Source organism: Crinia signifera, chromosome 7 (assembly GCF_055691185.1).
Source record: "Crinia signifera chromosome 7, ASM5569118v1, whole genome shotgun sequence".
In the NCBI taxonomy this organism is placed as follows: Eukaryota; Metazoa; Chordata; class Amphibia; order Anura; family Myobatrachidae; genus Crinia; species Crinia signifera.
This window is the reverse complement of record NC_139223.1, coordinates 144,129,720-144,157,231: the sequence shown is the minus strand read 5'-3', so window position 1 is coordinate 144,157,231 and position 27,512 is coordinate 144,129,720. Positions and strand designations below refer to the sequence as shown.

At 42.8% G+C, this 27,512-nt stretch overlaps 1 protein-coding gene across 2 annotated transcripts in view; it reads right to left on the bottom strand.

Moving 5' to 3' along the window:
- The window catches only part of STK39 (serine/threonine kinase 39), a 362,307-nt gene that overhangs the window by 219,580 nt on the left and 115,215 nt on the right, over positions 1-27,512 (bottom strand). For both annotated transcript variants that reach the window (XM_083153899.1, XM_083153898.1), the window contains exons 9-10: positions 26,624-26,672; positions 26,393-26,458 (exon numbers count right to left, since the gene is read on the bottom strand). In XM_083153899.1, the coding sequence (XP_083010025.1) occupies positions 26,393-26,458; positions 26,624-26,672 (115 nt within the window). The remainder of the gene's footprint in view (positions 1-26,392; positions 26,459-26,623; positions 26,673-27,512) is intronic.

Sequence of the window (27,512 nt, the reverse complement as noted above, 5' to 3'; positions counted from 1 at the left end):
AGCCGGTGTGCCATAGATTTCCATCTCGGTGCGCGGTTTGCAGAGAATGGGACGTAAGAGTGTGTGAGATGCTCGTGCATCCTCGTCTTGTGAGCGACATGCCGAGACAGAAGCTATGGTGCACTGGCCAAATGAATGAGCTCAGCTCCACCTGTATATTGTGCTTGCCAACTGTCTGGGGATTTCATGTCATTACTGAATTGCATAATAGTGGGTCCAATGTTGTAGAATGCCATGCCAACCCCCTAACACATGGGGCAGTAAAAGTTGGGATGTGTGATGCATATGTGAGTTAAGGGCTTGAAATTAAGATTTTTGTCACCCGGGGCAAAGCAAGAAATTGGTTCTTCTCGTGCACGTATGGGTATCACATTCAGCACCTGGGGCATGCAATGGCCATGCCCCCATAGCTGCAGTCATAGTGTGTCCATAGGGAACATGAATTGTGAGCTCTATTACAGCAGGGACAGATGTAAAGTGCTGCTTAATATGTGTGTGGTAAAGTAACTGGGAATGATAATAAAAAAATAACAGTGATCAAGTTTATTTATTTCCAGAAATAATTAATTCTTAGATAAACACATTTATGAAGTGATTAAATATGGCTTCTGATTTATTGAATTCTGCCACGCTACTAGCAGGATAGATAAAGATTCTGAAAATGTAAAATCATTGTAAAAAAGATATTGAGAAAATCAATCAATTTATTAGAATTATGTGATATAAAATGTATGAGAAACAAACGACAAGCAAGTAACCATTTACACAACATAAATGGCTAAACATTAAGAAATAAAATTATGACCCTTCCCGACATTTGACGTACATTTACGTCATGGTCGGGATGTACTTCCCGACACATGGCATAAATGTACGTCATGAGTTCAAACTGTCACCGCGTCTATAGACGCGGTGACAGAGGGACGATGTCTGCTGTCCCTGACAGCAGACATCTTCCCTCATTGCCCAGGGGGGGCAGCGATGCCGCCCGCCGTTGGCGATCGCTGTGATTGGCTGTTCAATGTGAACAGCCAATTACAGCGTTTTTTGTGTACCGGCGAATAACGTTCGCCGGTGACACAGGGATCGGTGGTGATTGGTGCTGTTAAGTACAGCACCAATCACCACCGGGTGTAAGGGTGACGCTGGTGGTCACCCCACCTCACCCCACCTGCCCCGAAAGGCTGTGATTGGTCCGACGGACCAATCGCAGCCATTACACCTCAAATGAGGTAACGGAGACAGCCCTGCAGCCGCCATTCTGGTCAGGAACAGCGTGTAGAGCGGTCTCCGTGCCCATCTGTGCCCTATACTTACCTGATCAGCGTTGGTGGCATCCGTGCCAGCTCCTGTGACTTCCTGGTGCTTGTGTTGCTGCTGCTGCAGCAGCGTCATTGTGTCAGAAATTGTGTGATATAATTTTGTATCTGCTGCCCCCTGCTGCCCCCCTTTTGTGCTGATCAGTATAAACAAACTGATCAGCACCTTTTTTGGGGTGCAGGGTTTTTTTTTTTTATATATGACCTGTCAGGTTGCACCCACAGTTGTGTGCCTGCTGCCCCTCACTGCTAATCAGTTGCATCACTGATCAGCAGTTTTGTTTTTTTGGGGGGGTGTTGTGGGTTTTTTTTTTTTTTTTTACACCAACTGTGATTTTGTGGGTGTCCTGTGGCCGCAGAGCGCTGATCAGTGACGTACATCACTGATCAGCATTTTTGGCACAGGGTTGATCTATTTTTATTTTTTTGATCAAATTACTGTTGCCTTTGACTCATCAGCATTTTTTTTTTTTTGGACGGTGCTGTGGAGTCTTTTTTTTTTTTTAAATTTTACACCCACGGTGCTTTTGTGGGTGTCCTGTGCCCGCTGAGCGCTGATCAGTGACGTACATCACTGATCAGCATTTTTGATCTAATTTTTTTTGGGGGGGTCAAATTCCTGTTGTCTTTGACTCATCAGAAGTTTTTTTTTTATTTTTTTTTTTGGAGGGTGCTGTGGAGTCTTTTTTTTTTATTTTTTTTACACCCACGGTGCTTTTGTGGGTGTCCTGTGCCCGCTGAGCGCTGATCAGTGACGGACGTTACTGACCAACATCTGTGCTCAATTTTTGGCGCAGGAGTTTTTTTTTTCTTTTAACTTACACGTGTTAAAGCACTACATACACACTACATACCCCCCGTGTTGAAATAAAGTTTGTACCCCCCCCTACACTATACACGTGTTGAAACACTACACTTAAAAATAATAAAAATGTCCCAATCATCACAAAGACTGTTTTCAGCGGAGGAGGCATATGCCCTTCTTGCCTCTGACACTGACACAGCCAGTGAAGTAAGCGATGAATTGGCATTTGTCTTAAGCTCCTCTTCCTCCTCTAGTGATGAGGGACCCCCTCAAAGACGCCCCCGTAGAGCAGCTGAGACCCCCCCCCCAATGATTGATCTCGTATGGACCCCACCACCAGACAATTTTGAGCCCCAGGTTCCTGAGTTTTTGGCCAACCCAGGAATCCAATTTGATAGTACAGGCCTCAAAGAAATTGACTTTTTCAAAGTCTTTTTCTCTGATGATTTTATAAATTTAATGGTGGACCAAAGTAATTTATATGCCCAGCAGTTTATTGCCCAAAACCCCACGTCATCATTTTCTAGGTGGACCCCTGTAGATGCAGTAGAGATGATGACGTTTTGGGGTCTGGTGTTACATATGGGCATAGTTAAAAAGCCAGAAATTAGGCAATATTGGAGTACAGATGTTCTGTACAGCACCCCACTTCATCGTATGGCCATGACCCGGACTCGTTTTGAGACGATCCTTAAATTTTTGCATTACAACGATAATGCACAGTGCCCACCCAGAGATGATCCCACCTTTGACCGGCTATTCAAAGTCAGGCCGGTCATTGATCATTTCAGCGCCAAATTTGCTGAGATGTACATCCCCCAAAAATTCATTTGTGTAGACGAGTCACTTATACATTTTAAAGAAAGGGTTAAATTCCGCCAGTACCTTCCCAATAAGAGGGCAAGGTATGGCATAAAAATGTATAAGCTGTGCGAAAGTACCTCAGGGTACACCCACAGGTTTAGGGTATATGAAGGGAAGGACACAAGAATTGAACCGCCAGAATGCCCCCCCTCCCTCGTAGGTGTTAGTGGAAAGATTGTCTGGGATTTAGTGCACCCCTTCCTGGATAAGGGTTATCACCTCTATGTGGATAACTTTTACACCAGCATCCCCCTGTTTAAGGCCCTTGGTTCAAGAGGTACAGCAGCTTGCGGTACTGTGCGCAAGAACCAAAGAGGCCTCCCAAAAACGCACGTTGCCCAATTACTGAGAAAGGGTGAAAGCAGGGGAATATGCACCGAAAATATGTTGTTGGTCAAATATAAAGACAAGAGGGAGACAGTACCACCTCCGTCCCTGTACGAGGTACCAGTACCCACACCTCAAAACCTATTTGTATCCTAGATTACATAAGTACATGGGCGGAGTGGATCTTTCAGATCAGGTACTGAAGCCGTACAGTGCCCTGCGGAAAACAAAAATATGGTATAAGAAGCTGGCCGTGTATATCATCCAGATGGCACTGTATAACGCTTACGTACTATTCCGTTCTACCAGCCAGACGGGGACATTTATGCACTTTCAAGAGGAAGTCATAAAGGGCCTAATATTTGGGAACCAGCAGGCAGAGGGCCCCAGTACTTCTAGTACTGGCCCCAGTACTTCTAGTACTGGCCCCCGTATTGTATCAGGGCAGCATTTTCCTAACGAAATCCCCTCCACTGGAAAAAAGGGCAGGACACAAAAAAGGTGCAAAGTTTGCTATAAAAAGGGAATACGAAAGCAAACTATTTTCCACTGTGAAACTTGCCCCGACAAACCCGGCCTATGTATGAAGGAGTGCTTTAAAATATACCACACATCTATGGATTATTAGGTTCATCATTTCACCGTGCTTCGGGGGTCTTGCTAATGCAACATAGCACCCACCATTCATTCCACCAGAATGTGTGCTGCAAAATCCAAATATCACTCCTTCCCTTCTGAGTCCTGCCATGCACCCAAATGGTATTTTTTGGTCACATATGAGGCATTGCCGTACTCGGTAGAAATTGGGGCACAGATTTTGGGATGCTTTGTCTCCTTCATTCCTTGTGAAAATGAAAAATTTTGAGCCAGAACTGCATTTTTGTGTAAAAAATGTAATTTTTCATTTTCACAGCCCAGTTGTACCAAAATTGGTGAAACCCCTGGGGGTTTGAAATGTACACTATACCCCTAGATGAATTCCCTGAGGGGTGTAGTTTGCAAAATGGGGTCACTTGTGGGGGGGTTCCACTGTATTGGTGCTTTGGGGGTCTTGCTAATGCGACATAGCACCCACCATTCATTCCACCAGAATCTGTGCTGCAAAATCCAAATATCACTCCTTCCCTTATGAGTCCTGCAATTTTTTGGTCACATATGAGGCATTGCCGTACTCGGGAGAAATTGGGGCACAGATTTTGGGGTGCTTTGTCTCCTTCATTCCTTGTGACAATGAAAAATTTTGAGCCAGAACTGCAGTTTTGTGTTAAAAAATGTAATTTTTCATTTTCACAGCCCAGTTGTACCAAAATTGGTGAAACCCCTGGGGGTTTGAAATGTACACTATACCCCTAGATGAATTCCCTGAGGGGTGTAGTTTGCAAAATGGGGTCACTTGTGGGGGGGTTCCACTGTATTGGTGCTTCGGAGGTCTTGCTAATGCGACATAGCACCCACCATTCATTCCACCAGAATCTGTGCGGCAAAATCCAAATATCACTCCTTCCCTTCTGAGTCCTGCCATGCACCCAAATGGTATTTTTTGGTCACATATGAGGCATTGCCGTACTCGGAAGAAATTGGGGCACAGATTTTGGGGTGCTTTGTCTCCTTCATTCCTTGTGAAAATGAAAAATTTTGAGCCAGAACTGCATTTTTGTGTAAAAAAATTTAATTTTTCATTTTCACAGCCCAGTTGTACCACAATTGGTGAAACCCCTGGGGGTTTGAAATGTACACTATACCCCTAGATGAATTCCCTGAGGGGTGTAGTTTGCAAAATGGGGTCACTTGTGGGGGGGTTCCACTGTATTGGTGCTTCGGGGGTCTTGCTAATGCGACATAGCACCCACCATTCATTCCACCAGAATGTGTGCTGCAAAATCCAAATATCACTCCTTCCCTTCTGAGTCCTGCCATGCACCCAAATGGTATTTTTTGGTCACATATGAGGCATTGCCGTACTCGGGAGAAATTGGGGCACAGATTTTGGGGTGCTTTGTCTCCTTCATTCCTTGTGAAAATGAAAATTTTTGAGCCAGAACTGCATTTTTGTGTAAAAAATGTAATTTTTCATTTTCACAGCCCAGTTGTACCAAAATTGGTGAAACCCCTGGGGGTTTGAAATGTACACTATACCCCTAGATGAATTCCCTGAGGGGTGTAGTTTGCAAAATGGGGTCACTTGTGGGGGGGTTCCACTGTATTGGTGCTTCGAGGGTCTTGCTAATGCGACATAGCACCCACCATTCATTCCACCAGAATCTGTGCTGCAAAATCCTAATATCACTCCTTCCCTTCTGAGTCCTGCCATGCACCCAAATGGTATTTTTTGGTCACATATGAGGCATTGCCGTACTCGGGAGAAATTGGGCACAGATTTTGGGGTGCTTTGTCTCCTTCATTCCTTGTGAAAATGAAAAATTTTGAGCCAGAACTGCATTTTTGTGTAAAAAATGTAATTTTTTATTTTCACAGCCCAGTTGTACCAAAATTGGTGAAACCCCTGGGGGTTTGAAATGTACACTATACCCCTAGATGAATTCCCTGAGGGGTGTAGTTTGCAAAATGGGGTCACTTGTGGGGGGGTTCCACTGTATTGGTGCTTCGGGGGTCTTGCTAATGCAACATAGCACCCACCATTCATTCCACCAGAATCTGTGCTGCAAAATCCAAATATCACTCCTTCCCTTCTGAGTCCTGCCATGCACCCAAATGGTATTTTTTGGTCACATATGAGGCATTGCCGTACTCGGGAGAAATTGGGGCACAGATTTTGGGGTGCTTTGTCTCCTTCATTCCTTGTGAAAATGAAAAATTTTGAGCCAGAACTGCATTTTTGTGTAAAAAATGTAATTTTTCATTTTCACAGCCCAGTTGTACCAAAATTGGTGAAACCCCTGGGGGTTTGAAATGTACACTATACCCCTAGATGAATTCCCTGAGGGGTGTAGTTTGCAAAATGGGGTCACTTGTGGGGGGGTTCCACTGTATTGGTGCTTTGGGGGTCTTGCTAATGCGACATAGCACCCACCATTCATTCCACCAGAATCTGTGCTGCAAAATCCAAATATCACTCCTTCCCTTATGAGTCCTGCCATTTTTTGGTCACATATGAGGCATTGCCGTACTCGGGAGAAATTGGGGCACAGATTTTGGGGTGCTTTGTCTCCTTCATTCCTTGTGACAATGAAAAATTTTGAGCCAGAACTGCAGTTTTGTGTTAAAAAATGTAATTTTTCATTTTCACAGCCCAGTTGTACCAAAATTGGTGAAACCCCTGGGGGTTTGAAATGTACACTATACCCCTAGATGAATTCCCTGAGGGGTGTAGTTTGCAAAATGGGGTCACTTGTGGGGGGGGTTCCACTGTATTGGTGCTTCGGAGGTCTTGCTAATGCGACATAGCACCCACCATTCATTCCACCAGAATCTGTGCGGCAAAATCCAAATATCACTCCTTCCCTTCTGAGTCCTGCCATGCACCCAAATGGTATTTTTTGGTCACATATGAGGCATTGCCGTACTCGGAAGAAATTGGGGCACAGATTTTGGGGTGCTTTGTCTCCTTCATTCCTTGTGAAAATGAAAAATTTTGAGCCAGAACTGCATTTTTGTGTAAAAAAATTTAATTTTTCATTTTCACAGCCCAGTTGTACCACAATTGGTGAAACCCCTGGGGGTTTGAAATGTACACTATACCCCTAGATGAATTCCCTGAGGGGTGTAGTTTGCAAAATGGGGTCACTTGTGGGGGGGTTCCACTGTATTGGTGCTTCGGGGGGCTTGCTAATGCGACATAGCACCCACCATTCATTCCACCAGAATGTGTGCTGCAAAATCCAAATATCACTCCTTCCCTTCTGAGTCCTGCCATGCACCCAAATGGTATTTTTTGGTCACATATGAGGCATTGCCGTACTCGGGAGAAATTGGGGCACAGATTTTGGGGTGCTTTGTCTCCTTCATTCCTTGTGAAAATGAAAATTTTTGAGCCAGAACTGCATTTTTGTGTAAAAAATGTAATTTTTCATTTTCACAGCCCAGTTGTACCAAAATTGGTGAAACCCCTGGGGGTTTGAAATGTACACTATACCCCTAGATGAATTCCCTGAGGGGTGTAGTTTGCAAAATGGGGTCACTTGTGGGGGGGTTCCACTGTATTGGTGCTTCGGGGGTCTTGCTAATGCGACATAGCACCCACCATTCATTCCACCAGAATCTGTGCTGCAAAATCCAAATATCACTCCTTCCCTTCTGAGTCCTGCCATGCACCCAAATGGTATTTTTTGGTCACATATGAGGCATTGCCGTACTCGGGAGAAATTGGGCACAGATTTTGGGGTGCTTTGTCTCCTTCATTCCTTGTGAAAATGAAAAATTTTGAGCCAGAACTGCATTTTTGTGTAAAAAAATTAATTTTTTATTTTCACAGCCCAGTTGTACCAAAATTGGTGAAACCCCTGGGGGTTTGAAATGTACACTATACCCCTAGATGAATTCCCTGAGGGGTGTAGTTTGCAAAATGGGGTCACTTGTGGGGTGGTTCCACTGTATTGGTGCTTCGGGGGTCTTGCTAATGCGACATAGCACCCACCATTCATTCCACCAGAATCTGTGCTGCAAAATCCAAATATCACTCCTTCCCTTCTGAGTCCTGCCATGCACCCAAATGGTATTTTTTGGTCACATATGAGGCATTGCCGTACTCGGGAGAAATTGGGGCACAGATTTTGGGGTGCTTTGTCTCCTTCATTCCTTGTGAAAATGAAAAATTTTGAGCCAGAACTGCATTTTTGTGTAAAAAATGTAATTTTTCATTTTCACAGCCCAGTTGTACCAAAATTGGTGAAACCCCTGGGGGTTTGAAATGTACACTATACCCCTAGATGAATTCCCTGAGGGGTGTAGTTTGCAAAATGGGGTCACTTGTGGGGGGGTTCCTAACTTTTAGCATCTTATGGTGCCTAGAAACCTACATGGTGCCTAAAAAATAATCTCATAAAAAGGAGGCTCCAAAATCAAGTAGGTGCTCCTTCTATTATGAAGCCTGTGGTTTGGTCAACGTGCACACTAGGGCCACATATAGGATACTTATGAAAACAAAAGAATTGGGGGAATCAATTTTTAGTCACATTCTCTAGTAAAATCTACTGTGTTCCTTACAAAAATGTATTAAAATTGAAAATCTGCAAAAAAAATTAAATTTAGAAATTTCACCTACACTTTGTTTTAATTCCTGTGAAACACCTAAAGGGTTAACAAACTTCCAAAATGCTGTTTTGAATACTGTGAGGGGTGCAGGGTCACATCAGAACTGAACTGGTCCCTAAAAAAATCAGTGTTTGAAATTTTCTTGAAAATTTGAGAATTTGCTATTCATATTTTAAGCCTCCTAGTGTCCAAAAAAATTAAAAGGAGGTTGAAATAATGATGGAAACATAAAGTATACATATGGTCTATGTTAGTTATTAACTATTTTGAGTGGTATGATTATTTGTCTCAATTTTTTTACGACATTTTGGTATTTTTCACAAAAAAAACACAGACTGTATCGACCAAAATTTACCACTAACTTGAAGTACAATGTGTCACGAGAAAACAATCTCAAAATCACTGGGATAAGTAAAAGCAAAAAAAAAGTTATCCCCACTTAAGTGATACTTGTCAGATTTGAAAAAAAGGGCTCTGTCAGGAAGGCAAAAACAGGTTGCGGCGGTAAGGGGTTAAAAATGTGTTCATCATTTTAGAAAACAACGGATATGAGCATCTCGAATGGTTCTGTGGCAATGAGTGCACTGGCTGACTTGTGTACAGCCCGTAGTACGCCTGCACAAGGCCATGCGGCAATGAAATCACTGGCTGACTTGGCTTATCTATAGCAGTTTATTGCCTTTATCAGAGCTGGCCGTAACAAATTTGATGCAGAAGACAAATGTTTTATTGGCGCTCCCTAGAAGATAATCCCACCACCTTCATTGCGGCAGGCTCCGAAGCAATGCCACAGCTGCACTGCTGCTAGTTCTGCCTCTGACCCAGTAGACTATCGCATAACCCCATTTAATCCACTCCATACCCCTTATCCACTCCACACCCCCTCTACAAATACACACTCTCTCCCCATAATCCTCCACAGCAGACATATACCAACTATCTCCCCATAGCTAACCCCTATATCCACACCCCTATACCTCCCCCACAAAACCTACTCCCTCTGTCCTCCCAGGTACACTACATATACCTTTACCCCTACATTACCCCATACTCCTCTACTTCAACACTTCCTGCACTTCTTGTACCCTCACATAGACCCCAAAGCTTTCTACCCCCAACACACCCTAGTCCCTGCATAACCCTCTATTCCACCACAAACCATAGTCCCTCAAATACTTCCCATATCGCTTTACCCCCAACACATACTGCATTCTTGTCCCCCCACATACACTCCATAACCCTCTACCTTACCACCCACACACACTAGTCCACCCACTTAAAGCATATAATCCTCTACTCCCATACACACCCTATTCCCCCTGTTCGTCCCACATAAAACCAGTAATCCTCTAACCCCAACACAAACCCTATTTCCACTGTCCCCTACATACACACTCCATAACCCCCTCCCCCCCATACACACACACACACATACATCCCATACCCAGGTGGTCACTTTTGTCTTTTAGTCATGCCGAAGCTCAAGCAGCAGCCACATTGTCCCTTCCTGGTAGCCGCTCGCCACCGCTATCAGTGTTTGCTCCACATCTGGGGGACCAGAGGAAGGTTCGAGTGCTGCAAGTTAGCTAGGATGGAGTCAGATGCAGAACAGGGAAAGGAGCAGTGCCCAGCCAGGAGTACTGCTGCTTGCAGCGCCCATACTCCTCCACCTCTTTGATGTATGTGGGACAGCGAAGCAGGTGTGTGCAAGTGTTGGGGGAATACAGTGGAGGGCCGGGTACTGGAGGGACGTAAGGTGCCAGGGGCATGAAGTACAGGGGAACAGGTGTGTGTGGGTGCTGCAAAGTATGGTAAAGAGCCAGTCCTAGGCTTGAAATGCCTCTAGACATTCCAAATGCCCTAAACCTAGGACCAGCTCTGGTCTTTATTGTCAGTTATGCATTCAAGGTGCTATACTATATATTTACCCAGAGAGAGAGAGAGAGAGAGAGAGAGAGAGAGAGAGAGAGAGAGAGAGAGAGAGAGAGAGAGAGAGAGAGAGAGAGATTTACCCAGAGAGAGAGAGAGAGAGATTGTATATTTTGACATTTTGACTACATCCCAATTAGGACAACTATGTTCTATTATCTTTTGGCAGAAGTTTTCAAAATGACCTACCAAATTCATACCTAAAAGGATATGCTTAGCATGCTTATCAATAATGGGAAGTAGTATCAAGAGCAGGGGTGAGCAATAAGCGGCCATCCAGCTGTTGATGAACTACACATCCCAGCATGTCTTTCATCAGTTTCAGCATGGCCCAATATAGAAACTAAAGCAAGGCATGCTGGGATGTATAGTTCATCAACAGTTAGAGGGCCATTTATTGCCCACACCTGATCAAAAGGAATGTTGAAAGGGGTTGAAGAGGACAAAAAATGTAATATTATTCTACACTTAATATGTGCCTAAACTAGGGTTATTACAACTTGGCTATTGCTAAGTAAATAAAGAATTGCTCAGTTATAATCCCTTGTTTTCCAGTGACCCAATACAACAAGCCATTACTTCATAGGTGGTCCTTAGGATCTACCAGCAGTCCACGTTTTCCACATCTCCTAGCTGGTGCACAGCTGTGGTCATTACTGACTCTCACATTTTCAAACATGCTACATTCATTCCTACTATAGATCCACAGTTGGCCTAAAATACATGAACTGTTGGTAGATCCTGAGGACAGATTTGGCCATTCCTGCATTAGAATAAAGTAAGGACAAGTAATTTGTCTTAAGAAGCCAATATTCCTGCCAAGAAAAAAAAAAGGTGCCTGCATTATTAATACATTCACTTGCTGACAATTGTATTTTGCTATATTTCTAGATTTATGCAGCAATCCATTTCAACCCTTAGAATACAGTGAGTAACCAGTTTGTCTATTTTGGTTTCCTTGTTATACTATAGTACAGAGGTGACCAAACTAGGCCAGTACAGTTCAATTTTTAAGGATATCCTACTTGAGCAAAGGTGACTTAATTTAGTACCTCAGTCAATTTGACTGAATCATCTGGGCTTAGCCATGGATATCCTTAAAACCTGGTAGGGTTTGGGAACCTTTGCTATAGTACATACAGTACAGTCAGGGCCGGCGCCACCACTAGGCAAATCTAGGCGTTTGCCTAGGGCGCCGGCCACTGGAGGGCGGTATTTCGCCCCCCCCCCCCCCCCTTGCCGCCCGGGTACCGGTCCTGCGGCGTATATGTGCGTAAAAGCTGGCGGCGACGGCAGCGGGGGGTCCCTGCAGTCAATAAGAAATAACGAGCGCTATCCGCCGGGCTATGCGGAAACGCTTCTGTTTTGGAAACACTGGCCGCACGCTGATTGGCTGAGATTCAGCCAATCAGCGTGCGCCGTGCGGCCAGTGTTTCCAAAACAGAAGCGCTTCCGCATAGCCCGGCGGATAGCTCTCGTTATTTCTTATTGACTGCAGGGACTCCCCCGCTTCCGCTGCTGCCAGCTTTACAGCGCCGCAGGACAGGTACCCGGGCGGCAGACACCGGGGCGCCCCTACCCCGACTTGCCTGGGGCGCTCTGGTGCCTTGCACCGGCCCTGAGTACAGTACCTCACCAGCCACCTGTTATCTGTTTGTTTGCATTTTTTGTTGGTCTTATCAGTAATGTCAACAATTTTAGGCTTTGCAATAGGAAATATCTCAAACAATTGTCCACAATTGTCAACTGTTAAGGTGCGTACACATTAGACGATTGCACAGCCCTGAATTCCAACAGCAGCTGATTATTAATCAACTGCGCATGTGTACAACCCGTAGTACGCCAGCACAAGGCCATGCGGCAATGAAATCCTGCTACTTTCTCTGATTACTGGCAGTTTACAGCATGACTGACAGCGAGTAGCCGTCTGGGGGCAGAAACCAGACTGTGTAGTGGGAGTGCTAATAAAAACTCAGGCGTGCCTAGGAAAACGCTGGGAGTGTCCAGAAAAACGCTATTCGTGCCGATCGTTTTAGGGGAGGGTTATGTTACTATGGGTTGCCTACCCTTCCGCATTGCGCTGGACCACCCCCCTACCCCTCCACATCTCCCCGGCATCAGCATTTAAATACCATGATTGATGACTTTTCAGGGAGAGTGCGGGGCTAAAATGATGCAAATCAGGCCCTGCCCCAAAAGTGCTGCTGATTGATAAAGTGGACATAAAGTAGAAGGTAATAAAGCAGAAGCCAATGAGCTATGTTTGAAAAATAACAGCTAGAAGTTGATTGGCTGGTGCGTTATCATCTTCCACTTTATCTCTTCACAAGGCTTAATACATCTGCCCCAGTATTCTGTAAGTTTACAACTTTGCTGTGTTGTGCTTACACATTCCATTCCATCTTCTGCACAAATGCAGTATATCACAGTTCTAGATTCACATCCCAGTAGCACCCAACCTGTAAACAGGAAGAAGTGATGAATATAACATACACATTCAGTATGCTGCACTTCTCATTTAATGACCTTATACTCAATTGTGCTACAGTATATAGCGTATTATAGCCCTGTAATTAATTCATTAATAAACATGAAAATAGCTTGGTATTCACTAAACTGTACGTAGGAAAATTATATTCTTCTTACCTTTCTTGTTTTAAAATAAAACTGGATCAGTGTTGGCTCAGCCAATTTATAAGAAATCCTGGAACTCCCTCTGCTGGTCAAATTGCATTTATATTTTTTCTATTTAGAAATGTTTTACTTCTTGTTCTAATCTGAGCAGTTATTGAACACAAATATTTGTGTTTCCTGTATAAAGCTTACAACATATTATTATTTTTTAATATAATAAAGCGCATAGTTTATTTTTTATTTAGCTTTAAGGTTCACCAATACATTCAACACAAATATTTGTATTTCCTGCATACATCTGTCATTTTTTGCTTCAAGAGTTATGTACCAGGGTATTCCCTTTTTTTGTTGTTATAAAACTTGACTAATAACAACTTGTATTCATGCCACCTTTAAAGGGAGTTACAGGGGTCAATCAAATAATATATGAGGGCATATCTGTAAACAGTATTTTTGTAACAGTGAAAAGTTGGTACAGTAATGAGCATTGCGGTGGCTGCAAAACCTTCATGTTTTCTTTTTTTGGGCATGTACTTGTACTGGATTCAAAACATCCTTAAAAAAAATAGGCCAGAATCCCGCTGTTTAGATATAGATTTGAGAAGTTTTCACCTTGGAGTGATTTTTACATAGGAGAGGTACAAAATTCTATATGTGAAATATGTTATCAAAGTACTGAAACTATGGGCCTGATTCACGTCCACTTGCTAAGCAGCAGTCGTTCGCTGCTTAGAAAGCACAACCGCCAACCGCCCCTCCCCCGCAAATCTCCTCGGTAGCATGTGAATGGATGTGTACACCATCAAATGATCTTTCCCTCGTTTACAAATGAAAGTCAGTCTAGACATTGTCCGAAGATGGGGTTGGCGGCTGATAACATCATGTGATGTCAGCCGCCTGGCCCCCATGCAGGCATCGCCCCCCCTCGTTCCCAGGGGAATGCCCTGTGTTTTCAAGGGGACTCCCATAAAATGCGGGTCGTTCCTTTGCTCCATGCCGATGTCCGTCCCCCTCCCCTACCTGTGCGAACACCTCGGCGAGTGTGATTCTCGACTAAGGTGTTTGCACAGGGAGTCTGCACATGCACAAATACACACATGTGCATGCACAGACCACCACACCATCGGACTGGGGCCTAATTCTGCCCCTTTCTGAGCAATGTTGAATTAGGCCCTATACGTGTAAGTGGCAGGAGGCTAAATACATTATACGGACAAGAGTATTCAGGCGCCTGACCTTTACACCATCAGGGACTGTAATGACATTGTATTCAAACGCACAATACTTTAATATGGAGTTGGTCCCCTTTTTGCAGATATAACAGATTCCACTCTTCTTGGAAGATATTGGGGTGTTTCTATTGTCGTTTTTGCCCATTCATTCTGTACAGCATTTTTTAGGTCAGCCACTGATGTTAGACAAGAAAGCCTGGCTTGCATTCTCTGTCCAGTTCATCCCAAAGGTTCTCGATGGGGTTGCCCATCTGACAGCCATACAGAGAAGCATGATTCCTCACTCTGCAGGACACATTTCCACTGCTCCACAGCCCAGTGTCGGTGTGCTTTACACCAGTGAAACAGAAAACAGTGAAAAGTCCCATGTGGACCTTTTGACTGTCGACCTTGCCCATGTCAACCTAATGCTTGTGTCGACCTAGACCCATGTCGACCTTGACCCATTTTGACCTAGACCCATGTCGACCTTGCTGCCTGTCGACCTAGTGGTGTCGACCCAATGCTTGTCGACCTAGTTGTTGTAGACCTTACGATCCACACACATTCTGTTTTGGCCTCTCTACAGACTCTGACCTCATAAACCACCCTTTATCTGCTGTGTTCACTTATTTGAGATCTCATGGTCCCCTAGTGGTTCTCCTCCTGTCCAACCAATTGTTTTCAATCTTAACATTCACCTCCTACCTCACTTTCCACTTCCTGTAGATGCCCTCATGGCTCTGTTCTGAGCCAACTTATTTTTTCACTCTACACATCCTCACTTGGTAATTTTATCAGCTTCTCTGGTCTGCATTAACACCTTGATTCTGATGAAGCCCACATTTACCTTGTCTTTCTCTGATCTTCTACTGTGTGTTTTACCTCAAACTATCCACTATTTTTTTTTATCTATCTATGGGCCAGATGTATCAAGCTTCACAAAGTGATAAAATGGAGAGTGATAAACAGCCAGCCAATCAGCTCCTACCTGACATTTTTCAAACCCAGTCTGTAATATGACAGGTAGGAGCTGATTGGCTGGCTGTTTATCACTCTCCATTTTATCACTTTGTGAAGCTTAATGCATCTGGCCCTTAATGCTTATGTCTAAGATTATGCTACATTTTTGTCTTTTGAAGAGTCCGATTCTCAGCAACTCTACCTCCTAGTGGTCAATAGCACCATCTCTTCCCTTCCATGTCCACTTAGCCTTACACATTTCAGTTTCCATTTCCTGAACATCATCACTCTCAGTGGTCCACTCCCTCTCCACCTCTTGCCAGGACTACCGCTATCTTTTATCTAGTCTTCTGACCCATATTTCTCCTCTTCAATATGTAATACTGATGCCAGGCATTGCTTTCTTTCACAATGCACTGCTTTTGCATCCTCTGCTTGGCAATCTCTCCAATTTTCCTATACTATTCAAAATGTACCTTACCCTCACCAAAAAATTCCCCTTTCTTCTCCAACCACTTCTCCAACCACACTCCCTTATGACTACTATTGTCAGCAAATGATTGCCTTCTCACCTATTTGTTCACCACTTCTCACTACTGTCGCCAATACTGTACTTCTCCTATGCTACTCCTAATCTGTGAAAATTTTTCCCTTTCTCCATTAGAATTTCTACCAACCTCCGCAACTTCAGACTCTTCCTCAAAATTCCCCTATTCACTCATTCCTATCATCACTCTCTTGGGATTCAGTACTGAATCCCGGCGGTCGGGATCCCGGCGTTCAGAATCCCGACAGCCAAAATCCCGACAAGGGGGGGATGTGGATCGCCCCCCCTTGCGGGCTCGCTGCGCTCGCCACGCAGCGGGCCCGGTGCCTCGCTACGCTCGGCACACTAATTTGTTCTCCCTCCAGGGGTGTCGTGGACACCCACGGAGGGAGAATGTGTCGGGATTTCGGCGGTCGGGATTCCGGCGTCGGGATTCTGAATGCCGGGATCCCGACCGCCGGGATTTTAACTGCATCCCCTCTCTTGAGCTCTATCCATCCTTTCTATCTTACCGACTTCATAACTCCCTAACACTCCTTCCTCTCCACCTTAAAATGTAATCTCTCATTAACAGGACCCTCCCTCCTTCATCTCATCCTTTCTGCTATGTATCTATGAATTTATGTATATGCATTTGCTTATACTTATTTATATTGTAATATATTATATTATTATACTGTCAGTAAGCTTGTTAATCTGTCATTTTGCTACTATTTTTATCAATTTTGTGTCACTGCTCTGTATGACATGGCAGAAACTTGGAGAGCTATAAACAAATTTGAAGACATAATAAGAATGGGGTGAATGTGACAGTGGAAGTGTTGTGATATCAGAAGGCAAATGAAGGCAGCAGGAAGTCACTGACTGATTGAAAGGGGAAGTCAGGATGCCCTACCAATACAGAGTACTCATGTGAGGATTCTTAACCCTTTCAGTGCCAACATATCTGTCGGAGATGTTCAAAATATCCACAAAAATTGCCAGCGTCTTATTTGTTATATAAATTCAAATATAAAATGTTGTCAAAAAAAATATTATATTTCCTATGTAAGGTAACATTAAAGGTCATTATGATGAATAAAAATGTTTGCTTGGCAATTTTCACAATTTTTTTGACAAATTAAATTGGCACTTAAAGGATTAAGGTGCCAATATACTTCTGTGATTTGTAGAAAAGGGGGTTACTGAGGTAAATCGGGCACCTGTAAGGATGGTTTGTCAAGCTGCTCACACTTGTGGACGATCGGCTCCAACAGTACAAATAAAAGAAACCCCAAAGTGTATGGTGGAGCACTAAAACTGTAGTAGATCAATTGGATATTAGTTAACCATATTTAATTAAGAGAATGTCATAAAATAAGTGCACATTAATAAAACAATTAGTTAAAATGTTCACAAAAATAGACACTGTACTGAATAATACTTATTCCTAATTTGCACAGTCCTTAAGTATTGGCCCCAAATGTCCAATGGATGGGATTGGTCACCTTAAGCTGGTTTCACATTGCAAAAACCTGCTTTTAACTCGTTTTTGTAAACGTTTTTTTCAAATGGGTCAAAAGCCAGTTAAACCCCTTTCATATTGCATGTTGTACCTTCAGATTCAACCTGTTTCACCCATAGAAAGCCATACAATGTCATTTTAAATGTTTTTTTCCTGCTTGTGGGTCGGGGATAATTTGTGGTTATCATTTGTAGCAAATACCGTTTCTGAGCTGTTCAGACTGCAGGGAAAACGGCTCAGAAACATGTAGGATCCTGCTTTTAACACGTTTCAAAATACCAGTATTTTGTAACCGGTAAATTGATTGTGGAGCTTTCATATTGCAGCTGGTACCGTTTTAAAGCAGTTAAAAATCGGCAATATGCCGTGTTAAAACTGCAATGTGAAAGGGGCTTAACTTGTCCATGTCAGGATTGGGATACTGCTGGAGGGTATTTTGTAATTCTGCTGTGGAAAGTACCTCACGATGTTGCGGATATCTATGTCCCAGACAGTTGGTGTTATTGTCCATGTCCCAATATGCTGCAGTGGAGGGACAGGTCTTGGCTTGACCAAAAAGGGTTTTGAGCTGGTTCAAGGCAGGTGGGTTTTCAAATTCTTCCAGTGTCCATTGGGTGAAGTGAATTGAAAACCTCCTTACGCATTTCATTGTATCAAAAATCATTTTCAAAGGTGTAGCTACATCTTTAAAAAAATTGTTAGATTCAATAAAACACATTTAATTCACTTCCTCCAATGGACACTGGAATAATTTGAAAACCCACTCGCCTTGAACCAGCTCAAAACCCTTTTTGGTCAATCCAAGACCTGCCCCTCCACTGCAGTATACTCTGTTTAGGCTGAGATATTGCAAAAATGAGGGGGCTCCATCTAAAGAATATCAGAGGAGGGAACAGATTATCTGCTGTGTGACCCCATTCTATGTGATTAAACTTTGCCTAAGTGAGGCCAAAAAAGGGTTTGGAGGTCTACAATACCCCCTTTTTTTCCTCCTATATAATTACCATTACAGTATCGAAATCTACACCATGAACCATCTTTTCTTCTGTTTTTTAGGTCAATATCTTGGATGATCAGCGAAAATATTAAAAAGGATCCTGACTGAACATTTTGAATTGATACAAATTGGAAATTGCATATACCATAATAGGGAGTCCGGATTCCATCTAATTTATTTTTATTTTTTTATTGCTACAGTACATTAGCCTAGGGCACCTGGAACCTTTAATCAGGCCCTGCACCCCAAAACCTGCCATTCTCAGAAAGACCCCCATGGAAAGACTGACGCAATATATTCCAAGTCTCTGTTGACTTTCTTTTATAAGCTGTTCTCATGCTCCATGACGTTGATAAGTAATAGCCTGCATATCAGTTTTCCAATTTTAGCTGCGCAATTGATGCAGCGCTCTTGTGATTGTTAGTAGTCACATGCAGATCAAAGGTTGCTAGTGCTTTACTATTCATCACTGACTGGTTAAGACTGCTCTGACCAGCACGGAAAACCCACAGACTCCAGTACACAGCATTCCACAGCACAGAGATGCAGAACAGAGAGCACACTGTATGTAATATACATCAGAAATTACAGGGCACACATAACATTAATATATAAGTATTTATAGAGAATATTTTGGGAACATTATGAATGGCCTTACTTAGCGTAAATAGCATATTTATGATGCGGGATCTCACAGTACTGTCACAATTCCCTCAGGACCTTAAAACACTGAGCCACAATTATATATTTTGAATAGCTGTATTATGAAAGAGAAAACATATAAAAATGTCCAAGTTAAGTCACCACTCCCGAGAACATACTGCTGGCTGAAGGAGCTTACACACTGAGACATTCTGGGTGAGATGTACTAAGGGACTAATTCAGACCTATTTACAGAGCACATTTTGTTAGCAAATGGGCAAAACCATGCTGCATTGAAGGTGAGGCAAATCTTACACGTGCATGGGGAGTTAGATTTAGTGAGTTATTTTGTTTCTGTGCAGGGTAAATACTTGCTGCTTTATTTTTACACTGCAATCTAGATTTCAGTTTGAACTTATCTTACCCAAATCTAACTCTCCCTGCCCGTTTTATATCAGCACTACTGGAGTTTTGTCCATTTGCAAACAAAGGGGGTGACTCTGGTTGGTTTTCAAAGAACATTTGGTTTGCTAATGGACACAACCATGTGCACTGCATGTGGGGCATATGTATCATGTGCAGAGAGAGTTACATTTGGGTGGGGTGTGTACTTCAAATAGATATCTATATTGCAGTGTAAACATAATGCAGCCAGTATGTACCCTGCACAGAAACAAAATAACTCACCCAAATCTAACTCTCTCTGCACATGTTTACATCCGCCTCACCTGCAGGGAAACATGGTTTTGTCCATTAGCAAACCAAATGTGCTTTGAATACCAACCTGTATCACCCTCAAAATGCGCCCTGCGATCAGGGCTGAATTAGGCCCTATGCCCTGGAAAGTGATAAAACGGAGAGTTATAAATGACCAACCAATCAGTTCCTGACATTTTTCAAATGTCATGTCACTTAGCCGCTGATTGGCTGGTGCTTTATCACTTTCCAAGGTTAGTACATCTGGCCCCAGTGAGAGCGCACAGATGTTGCCCTTGGTATAGGAGCATGTGAAGCAGTGCTAACTGTGCCATTTTACAGAGGCTAGATGATAATGACAAAGGGGAACGTGTATGCTAAAGGGGAACCTATTATGTCACGAGTCCCATTATTTCAATCCAATATCATATGAAAAGATTTTAATTCTATGTTCAGCCATCATACTCTAATTTGACCTACAGTAGGAATACAATTTAGCAAATATTGTTATTGGTTTTCCTGAATATCACTGAGATGACATCCATATAAATGAGTGGCAAAATCAATGCAGAGATGTATCTACTGGATATTAGTATGAAGCAATTGAGTAGACATTCATCTCAGAATAGCATCAAATATTCTCACTTTCATAAACCCTTTTCCGCTATTATATCCTCCATTTGTTGTTGCAAGTATAAACGCCTCAAACACCAAAGTGCTACTTACATACATAAGCTACTGAATGACATACTGTAACACCAAGCACAGATCTCCTTCACCAGCACTAGTGTTAGAGACTGTGGAAGTTAAGATGCTCTGTAACATGAAAACAAGGTACCCTTCTCCCCCCTTGTTGTGGTACATGTGTACGCCACACATACTGTAAGTACGCCACACCTAATGTGCGCATGGTGCTTTGATTGTTCATCACAAAAATGTGATGTCCTAATTTTGATCAAATTACCCCTTTTTTAAAGTAGATGAAGCGTTGGGGGGGGGGGTGTTAGAGTTAGGCTGCAGAAGAGGAGGGTTACAGTTAGAGTGTGGGAGGGGAAGGTTGGAGTTAGGCTGTGGGAGTGGAAGGTTAGGGTCAAAATATTTACATGTGTTGGGTTTCTGGCCGTCAAGACCCCCAACTTGTTTATGACATGCTTATACATACTCAAAACTTTTTACGATGTAGCTTATCAATTCAAAATATATTTGTGACATCACTGAGACATGCAGCCAAATATAACAGCCTCTGTGGTCTGTGGTTTAAATGGGGAAGTCATTAAGAAGGCAAAACAATGCGTTGCAAATTTGGGCACCTTTAAAAAAACATCAGAGTTTGGCCATCATCCCAACAAACACAGAGGCTATTACATTTGGCCAATAATGTGCATTCTACCAGGTTGACAGTACATTGATACCTTTGATTCTACAGCTGGATACACACTAGGTGATGTGAACCCAGCCAATACAGGTTGCATTGCAAGCCATTCATTCCTATGGGTGTTTACTGGGTGTGACTATTTCCCACCTGGCGCACCTTACAGCAAGCCATGATGCATATGCCCATGTGCACGCATCACGGGAAAGCTGAAGACTGTATTAAGTCCTTCAGTTACATATACTAAGCCACTATTGTTATCACCCAGTTGGCCATGCAGCAGCCCAGGCAACATTGCTAGCAACAGCGTGCACACGCAAATAGGGAATACACCGTGTGCCTACAAGGTCATTAGGATTAAGCAGAAACTACAAATCAGGGGGACATCATCTCAGTGTGTATCGAGCTTAAATTATATTGGTTCAACCAACAACAGAATACAGATGCACTTCAAATATTTTAAAAATATGAGATTAGCCAATAAATAATGAATATAGGTTTTTTAACTTTCTATTTCAAAGTCAGTTCACTGAGACAGGTCCAATTTAAGATGAATGAGCCTGTGACTCATCACCCATTTAGGCAAATTACACAGATGTCACCATCAAGCAATCTCATTCTTTCAGAGGATCCAATAATACAGGACTTTTATTATACGAATTACATCAACAGTAGGCACTTCAGCAGAACAAATGGCACAATCAGCAGCATTGTCAGAGAAAGATGCCCGGGTTCTTATGGATACAGAGAAATAGATCTACATATTACATATCACGCCAATAAACACTTCGGTAACAATGACGATAATGACTTTTGAAGGGATACACATGGCTCTGGGCAATGGAAAGCATTAACCTACATCAAAAACACAGTGTGGATTGAAAACCAGTTGATTTTTTTTTCTCTACAGCTAAAGAGAAATGGATATTAAGCTTGATAGATTAATATCTGTATATACTCATCACTCTGCCAAGGTACCAATTACAAATGAGCCAGTAATTTAATTTCTTTGACTTAACAACCCAAAAATTATTTTATTTTTAAATCACTAATACTGTAGAGGCAATAAATAAAATGCCTCTTCAAAGCTTTTGAGTGTGGAGTCAATTTTGAAGACTTTAGGGACCCATACACCAATGAGAGAGAATCCGGATTTTTACCCATGTTTAATATCTCCTTTCCCCGACTGTCAGGGGATCGGGGGTTTGCTGGAATATACTGCAGGTGTTTTACGTTTCCACTATCCTGATAATGGGCTATAGAATTTGACTATATCGTCAAAATCGATAGCAATTTAGTGCAAATCGCACTGTATTTTACCACATGCGATCGCGATTCGGTCCCAATGCGTGGCCCTGTGGCATCGGAATCGCAAGTAGAAATACACTGTACAGCATGGCTCTCGTTCTACTGTTTCAGAATGAGGGCCATGCTGCTCAATGCAACACGGCCCCCAGCTCCCTCCCTGCGCTGTCCCTCCCTCCCTGCCAGCCGATGCCGGCACCCCGCAGGGTCACAACAGATGCCGATATCGAATTGATTGGCCAGTGTGTACATACCATGAGTCGCAACCAGCTGGGGTACACCAGTAGACTGTGCTGCTTAATTTGTTATAAGACATTTCTATATCTGTGTGACTAAGGGTCTACGTACTAAGCCTTGGAATGCGAAAAAGTGGTGAGAAATTTCGAAACCAATCAGGTGTTAAGTGTCATTTTTAAAACACAGCCTGTAACATACTGTAGCAGTATGTATCTGATTTGCTGGTACTTTCTCTCTCCTCCTTAACTTTCTCCAATGCTTAGCACTGCACATAAACCCGTGAGCCTTTAATTGATTTGGACCATAATAAAATATATATGTAAAATGCATTTTTAATTGTTTTTTTCTTTTTAATTTTGAAAACCACTTTTAATAACTTTCAATAGCTTTAATGATGATGTCTGTAGTAACATGGAATACCGCAGGCTTCAACATGGCAGACATAATATTTATAGTGATGGTAACTTCAGCGTGGGACAGATATTGCCACACATTCTATTTACTATGTTGAATTGATATCATAAAACAGTTGATCCCGTAAGCGCCATCCAGTCTTTTTTATGTGTCATATTAACCCCTTCCCGACATATGACGTACATTTACGTCATATGTCGGTTGGGGGTGAATCAAGCCAGCTCACGGAGTGAGCTGGCTTGATAGAGAGCAGGTAATGGCTGTATATTACAGCCATGTCCCTGCTCTCACGGCCACGAGCGGCGAGTTCGCCGATCGCGGCCGTTTAACCCTTTAAGCACCGCGGGCAAAGCGCCCGCAGTGCTTAAATAGCTGATCGGAGGGGGGGCGCCCCCCTCCGGCGCCGATCGGGGCCCCCCGCAGCGCGATCGGAGGGTGCCGATCGGTTGCCATGGTAGCCAGGGGTCTAATGTAGACCCCTGTGCTGTCCGTGTATTCATACCTATTACATCCTGCCTCAGGCAGGATGTAATAGGAAGTGAAAAAAATCACTACGTTCAGCCATAGAGCTCTATGGCTGAACCTAGTACAGGCGATCGCGCCCCCTAGTGGTCAAGTACACTAGGGGGCCTTGTAGTAAAAGTAAAAAAAAAAAAAAAAAAAGTTTAAAAATAAAAAAAAAAATAATAAAATATTAAAAGTTCAAATCACCCCCCTTTCCCCATTTCCCAAATAAAAATAAATAAATAATAAAAAAAATAAACATATTTGGTATCGCCGCGTTCCTAAAAGTCCGATCTATTAAAATATAACATTAGTTATCCCGCACGGTTAAAGGCGTAAACGGAAAATAATCCCCAACGCCAAAACTACGCTTTTTGGTCGCATCGCCTACCCAAAAAAAAATAGCTAAAAGAGATCAGAAAGTCGCCCATATCCCATAATGGTATTAATTAAAAAGTACACTTCAGCCCGCAAAAAATGAGCCCTCACCCAGGTCCGTAGGTGGAAAAATAAAAAAGTTATAAGCCGCAGAACATGGCGACGCGACGCAAATTCGAAAAACCGTAACATTTTCTATTTTTTTTTTTAGTGGTAAAATGTAACAAAAACTATATAAGTTTGGTATCACCGGAATCGTAACGACCCATAGAATAAAGATAACCCATCATTTTAAACGAACTATGAACTCCAAAAAAACCGTAACCAGCGCAAAATTGTGGAATTGCGTTTTTTTTTTTTTTTACCCCACATTGAATTATTTCCTGATTCCCCAGAATATTATACGGTATAGTAAATGGTACCATTAGAAAGTACAACTTGTCCCGCAAAAAAAAAGCCCTCATGTGTCTATATAGCCGGAAAATTAAAAAAGTTACGCTTATTTGAACACAAGGAGGAAAAAAAAAAAAAAATTACCTTAAAAGGCAATGTCGGGAAGGGGTTAAGCACAACAGATTTAGGCACACACAATTGTGGGCCTAATTCACGTTGACTTGGTAAGCAGCTAAAATCACTGCTTACCGAGCGCTTAACTGCCCCCCCCCTCCTCCCGCAAGCAAACCCCCCCCCCCCTCCCTTTATGCAGGCTTACAGATATAAGTCAGTCTGTGCTGACTTTTATCGTCCTGTGTGTAAACCCCCTGTCCGCTCACTACCCACCCCCTCTGTACAAATGCCTTGGCGACTGTGACAGTCAATGAAGGCTTTCATACTGCGGCCCCACACATGCGTATATATTCACCTATAGGCATGCGCAGAGCTGCAAATACGCCGGGGAACGAAAGATGCTGAATTAGGCCCTGTGTGAGTTATAAAGTGGGTGTTTTCAGTAACATAGCAGGGCAGCAGTCCTGGCCCCTCCCCCTTCTCTGGGAAGTAGAGCACTCCCCGGGCAGGCAGCTCCCCGGGCAGCAGGGTCACAGCACATTACGACAGCTAGTGTGCTGGGCAATGGCAGCATGGTGAGGTACCAGGTACCCTGGAAGTCACATGAGGGGGCTGTGGGGTAGCTGCCTCCCTTAGGGCCTTGTGCGAAGACACCTTTCTCCTACCCTTGGTTATAAGATAGGGTATAGTTATTAGATAGGGTATAATACTATAATATCATTTGGGAGGCTGGTATAAATCAGGTATAGAATACAGTTTTGTTTTATATGTACACATTATTTTAAGAGTTACTTTTATTAGGATGATTTAAAACTGTGAAATATAAAACCAAATTGATACATACAGTATATCCTCTCTTCATGTAAATTTTTGTCTAGTGGTAGCACAACCCCAATATAGGAAGGTTTATTTAGATATACAGTAAGCATTTGGGGGTCCTCACGTCTGACTTCTCCGAGTCTTGTGCGATTGGCACCACCTATCTCTCTCTCTCTCTCTCTCTCTCTCCCCACATTATTTTAAGCGCACTGTTATGGGTGAGCCTACATTTTGGTTTGCATGCAGAGAGTGTGGAAAATTGTAGGTAGAAGAACAGTTCTGTATTTACAAAGGATTATTCCACAAGTAGTCTAATGATACAAAGCAGACAAGAGAAAGATCAGTAGCTTAAATTATTCCATAGCAATAGTGTTACTTCAATGGATCTTTATTTCTTTTCAAATATATGTTGTTGTTGAATGTTTATCTTTTGTTTTAACCCCTTACCGACGCAGCCTGTTTTTGCCTTCCTGACAGAGGCCTTTTTTTCAAATCTGACATGTATCACTTTATGTGGGGATAACTTTTTATTGCTTTTACTTATCCCAGTGATTTTGAGATTGTTTTCTCGTGACACATTGTACTTTAAGTTAGTGGTAAATTTTGGTCGATACAGTCTGTTTTTTTGTGTGAAAAATACCAAAATGTCGTAAAAAAATTGAACATTTTGCAATTTGCAAAATGTTAAATTTTCTGCTTGTGAGACAAATAATCATACCACTCAAAATAGTTAATAACTAACATAGACCATATGTATACTTTATTATTACATCATTATTTCAACCTGCTTTTAATTTTGTTGGACACTAGGGGGCAGCAGAGTCAAAATTATACACCTAACACAGTAAACGCTGCTTTTGGCTGTTCACGTTTGAACAGCCAATCGCAGCGATCGCTGAGGGGGGGGCATCGGTGCCCCCCCTGGGCAATGAGGGAAGATGTCTGCTGTCAGGGACAGCAGACATCGTCCCTCTGTCACCGCGTCTATAGACGCGGTGACAGTTTAAAAACATGACGTACATTTATGCCATGTGTCAGGAAGTACATCCCGACCATGACGTAAATGTACGTCAAATGTCGGGAAGGGGTTAATAGACTGATATCCTACGGAATACCAGCCCTCACAGAACCATCACATGATGCCCAGCTAGACGGCAGACATGTGGTTCCACAAGAACTGTAATGCCGACGATACATAGGATCTTACCTTTTTTCCTTTAAGAGAAATATTTGGTGAGCTGGTAAGGAGTTTTTCCATTAGATACTCCCGATTCTGTGAAATAAACATACACTAGGGTTAAAAAGGTGTTGTTTTACACAAATCTATGAGTAATCGCAAAGATCCTGTCGAATATTGGTAAATGTATCGACATAATTTACAAAAACAGTAAAACAATTCAAACGGTTTCAATCAGAAAAAAAATCATGAGGTACCTACCTTTGCTTTTTGAAAAAATTTACATTTTAAAAGTTCAGCTGCCGTTGGCCTAAAATAAAAAACAGAATAATATTAGTGGACAGACAGGAATAACCGATAGAACACATTTAACAGTGGAGCTGTGCCAATATTACTACAGGGCTTACGCTGACCTTTTATATATAAAAATAAAATAAGTATATACATATACAGTAAACTGACATTAGAGTGGCAAAGGACACTGCACTTTACATGGTAATGGTGGGGTGAAGGAGACAGGACTTTGCTGGAGAGGTGCACAGTGTATTATAGAGTATAGAGCAGAATATTTTAATTAGCATTTTACCAGCTAACGGATCATTTGTAACACCTTGCTGCAAGTGCTCAGTTAAAACATACGCACATACAGTTACTCAGTAAATTACTAAAACCAATCACACTTAGGGGGGTATTCAATCTCCCGCCACCATTCCCGACAGGGGAAATAGCGGCGTGGCCCTATTCAATGCTGTCTTTCCCGACCTGAATTTAGAAGCAGTCGGCCCGTTCTGCTAAGAATGGCTGTGGATTGTCGAGTTCCCGGCCGCCGCTTCACGATCCACGGCCATGTCTCGCAGCCACGCCCCCTTTTCATCGACGCTCGACGATCCACGGCCATGTCTCGCAGCCACGCCCCCTTTTCTTTGTTGAGTCGGTCGAGAACGGGACAGGGTCACGGCTGTAAGGCCAGCCCGACAGGCGTGACCTGGGATTGAATATCCCCATTAAGCCCTATACACAGGGGGAAATTTCTGCCTCACCTAGATTGTCAGTGATGTAGGATAGGCAATTCCCCTTTAGCTTCCCGGGGGCTAGATCATCCATAGCATGTGTGTATGGGGGTGTTTACATGGTGTGATTTTGCTTGGCA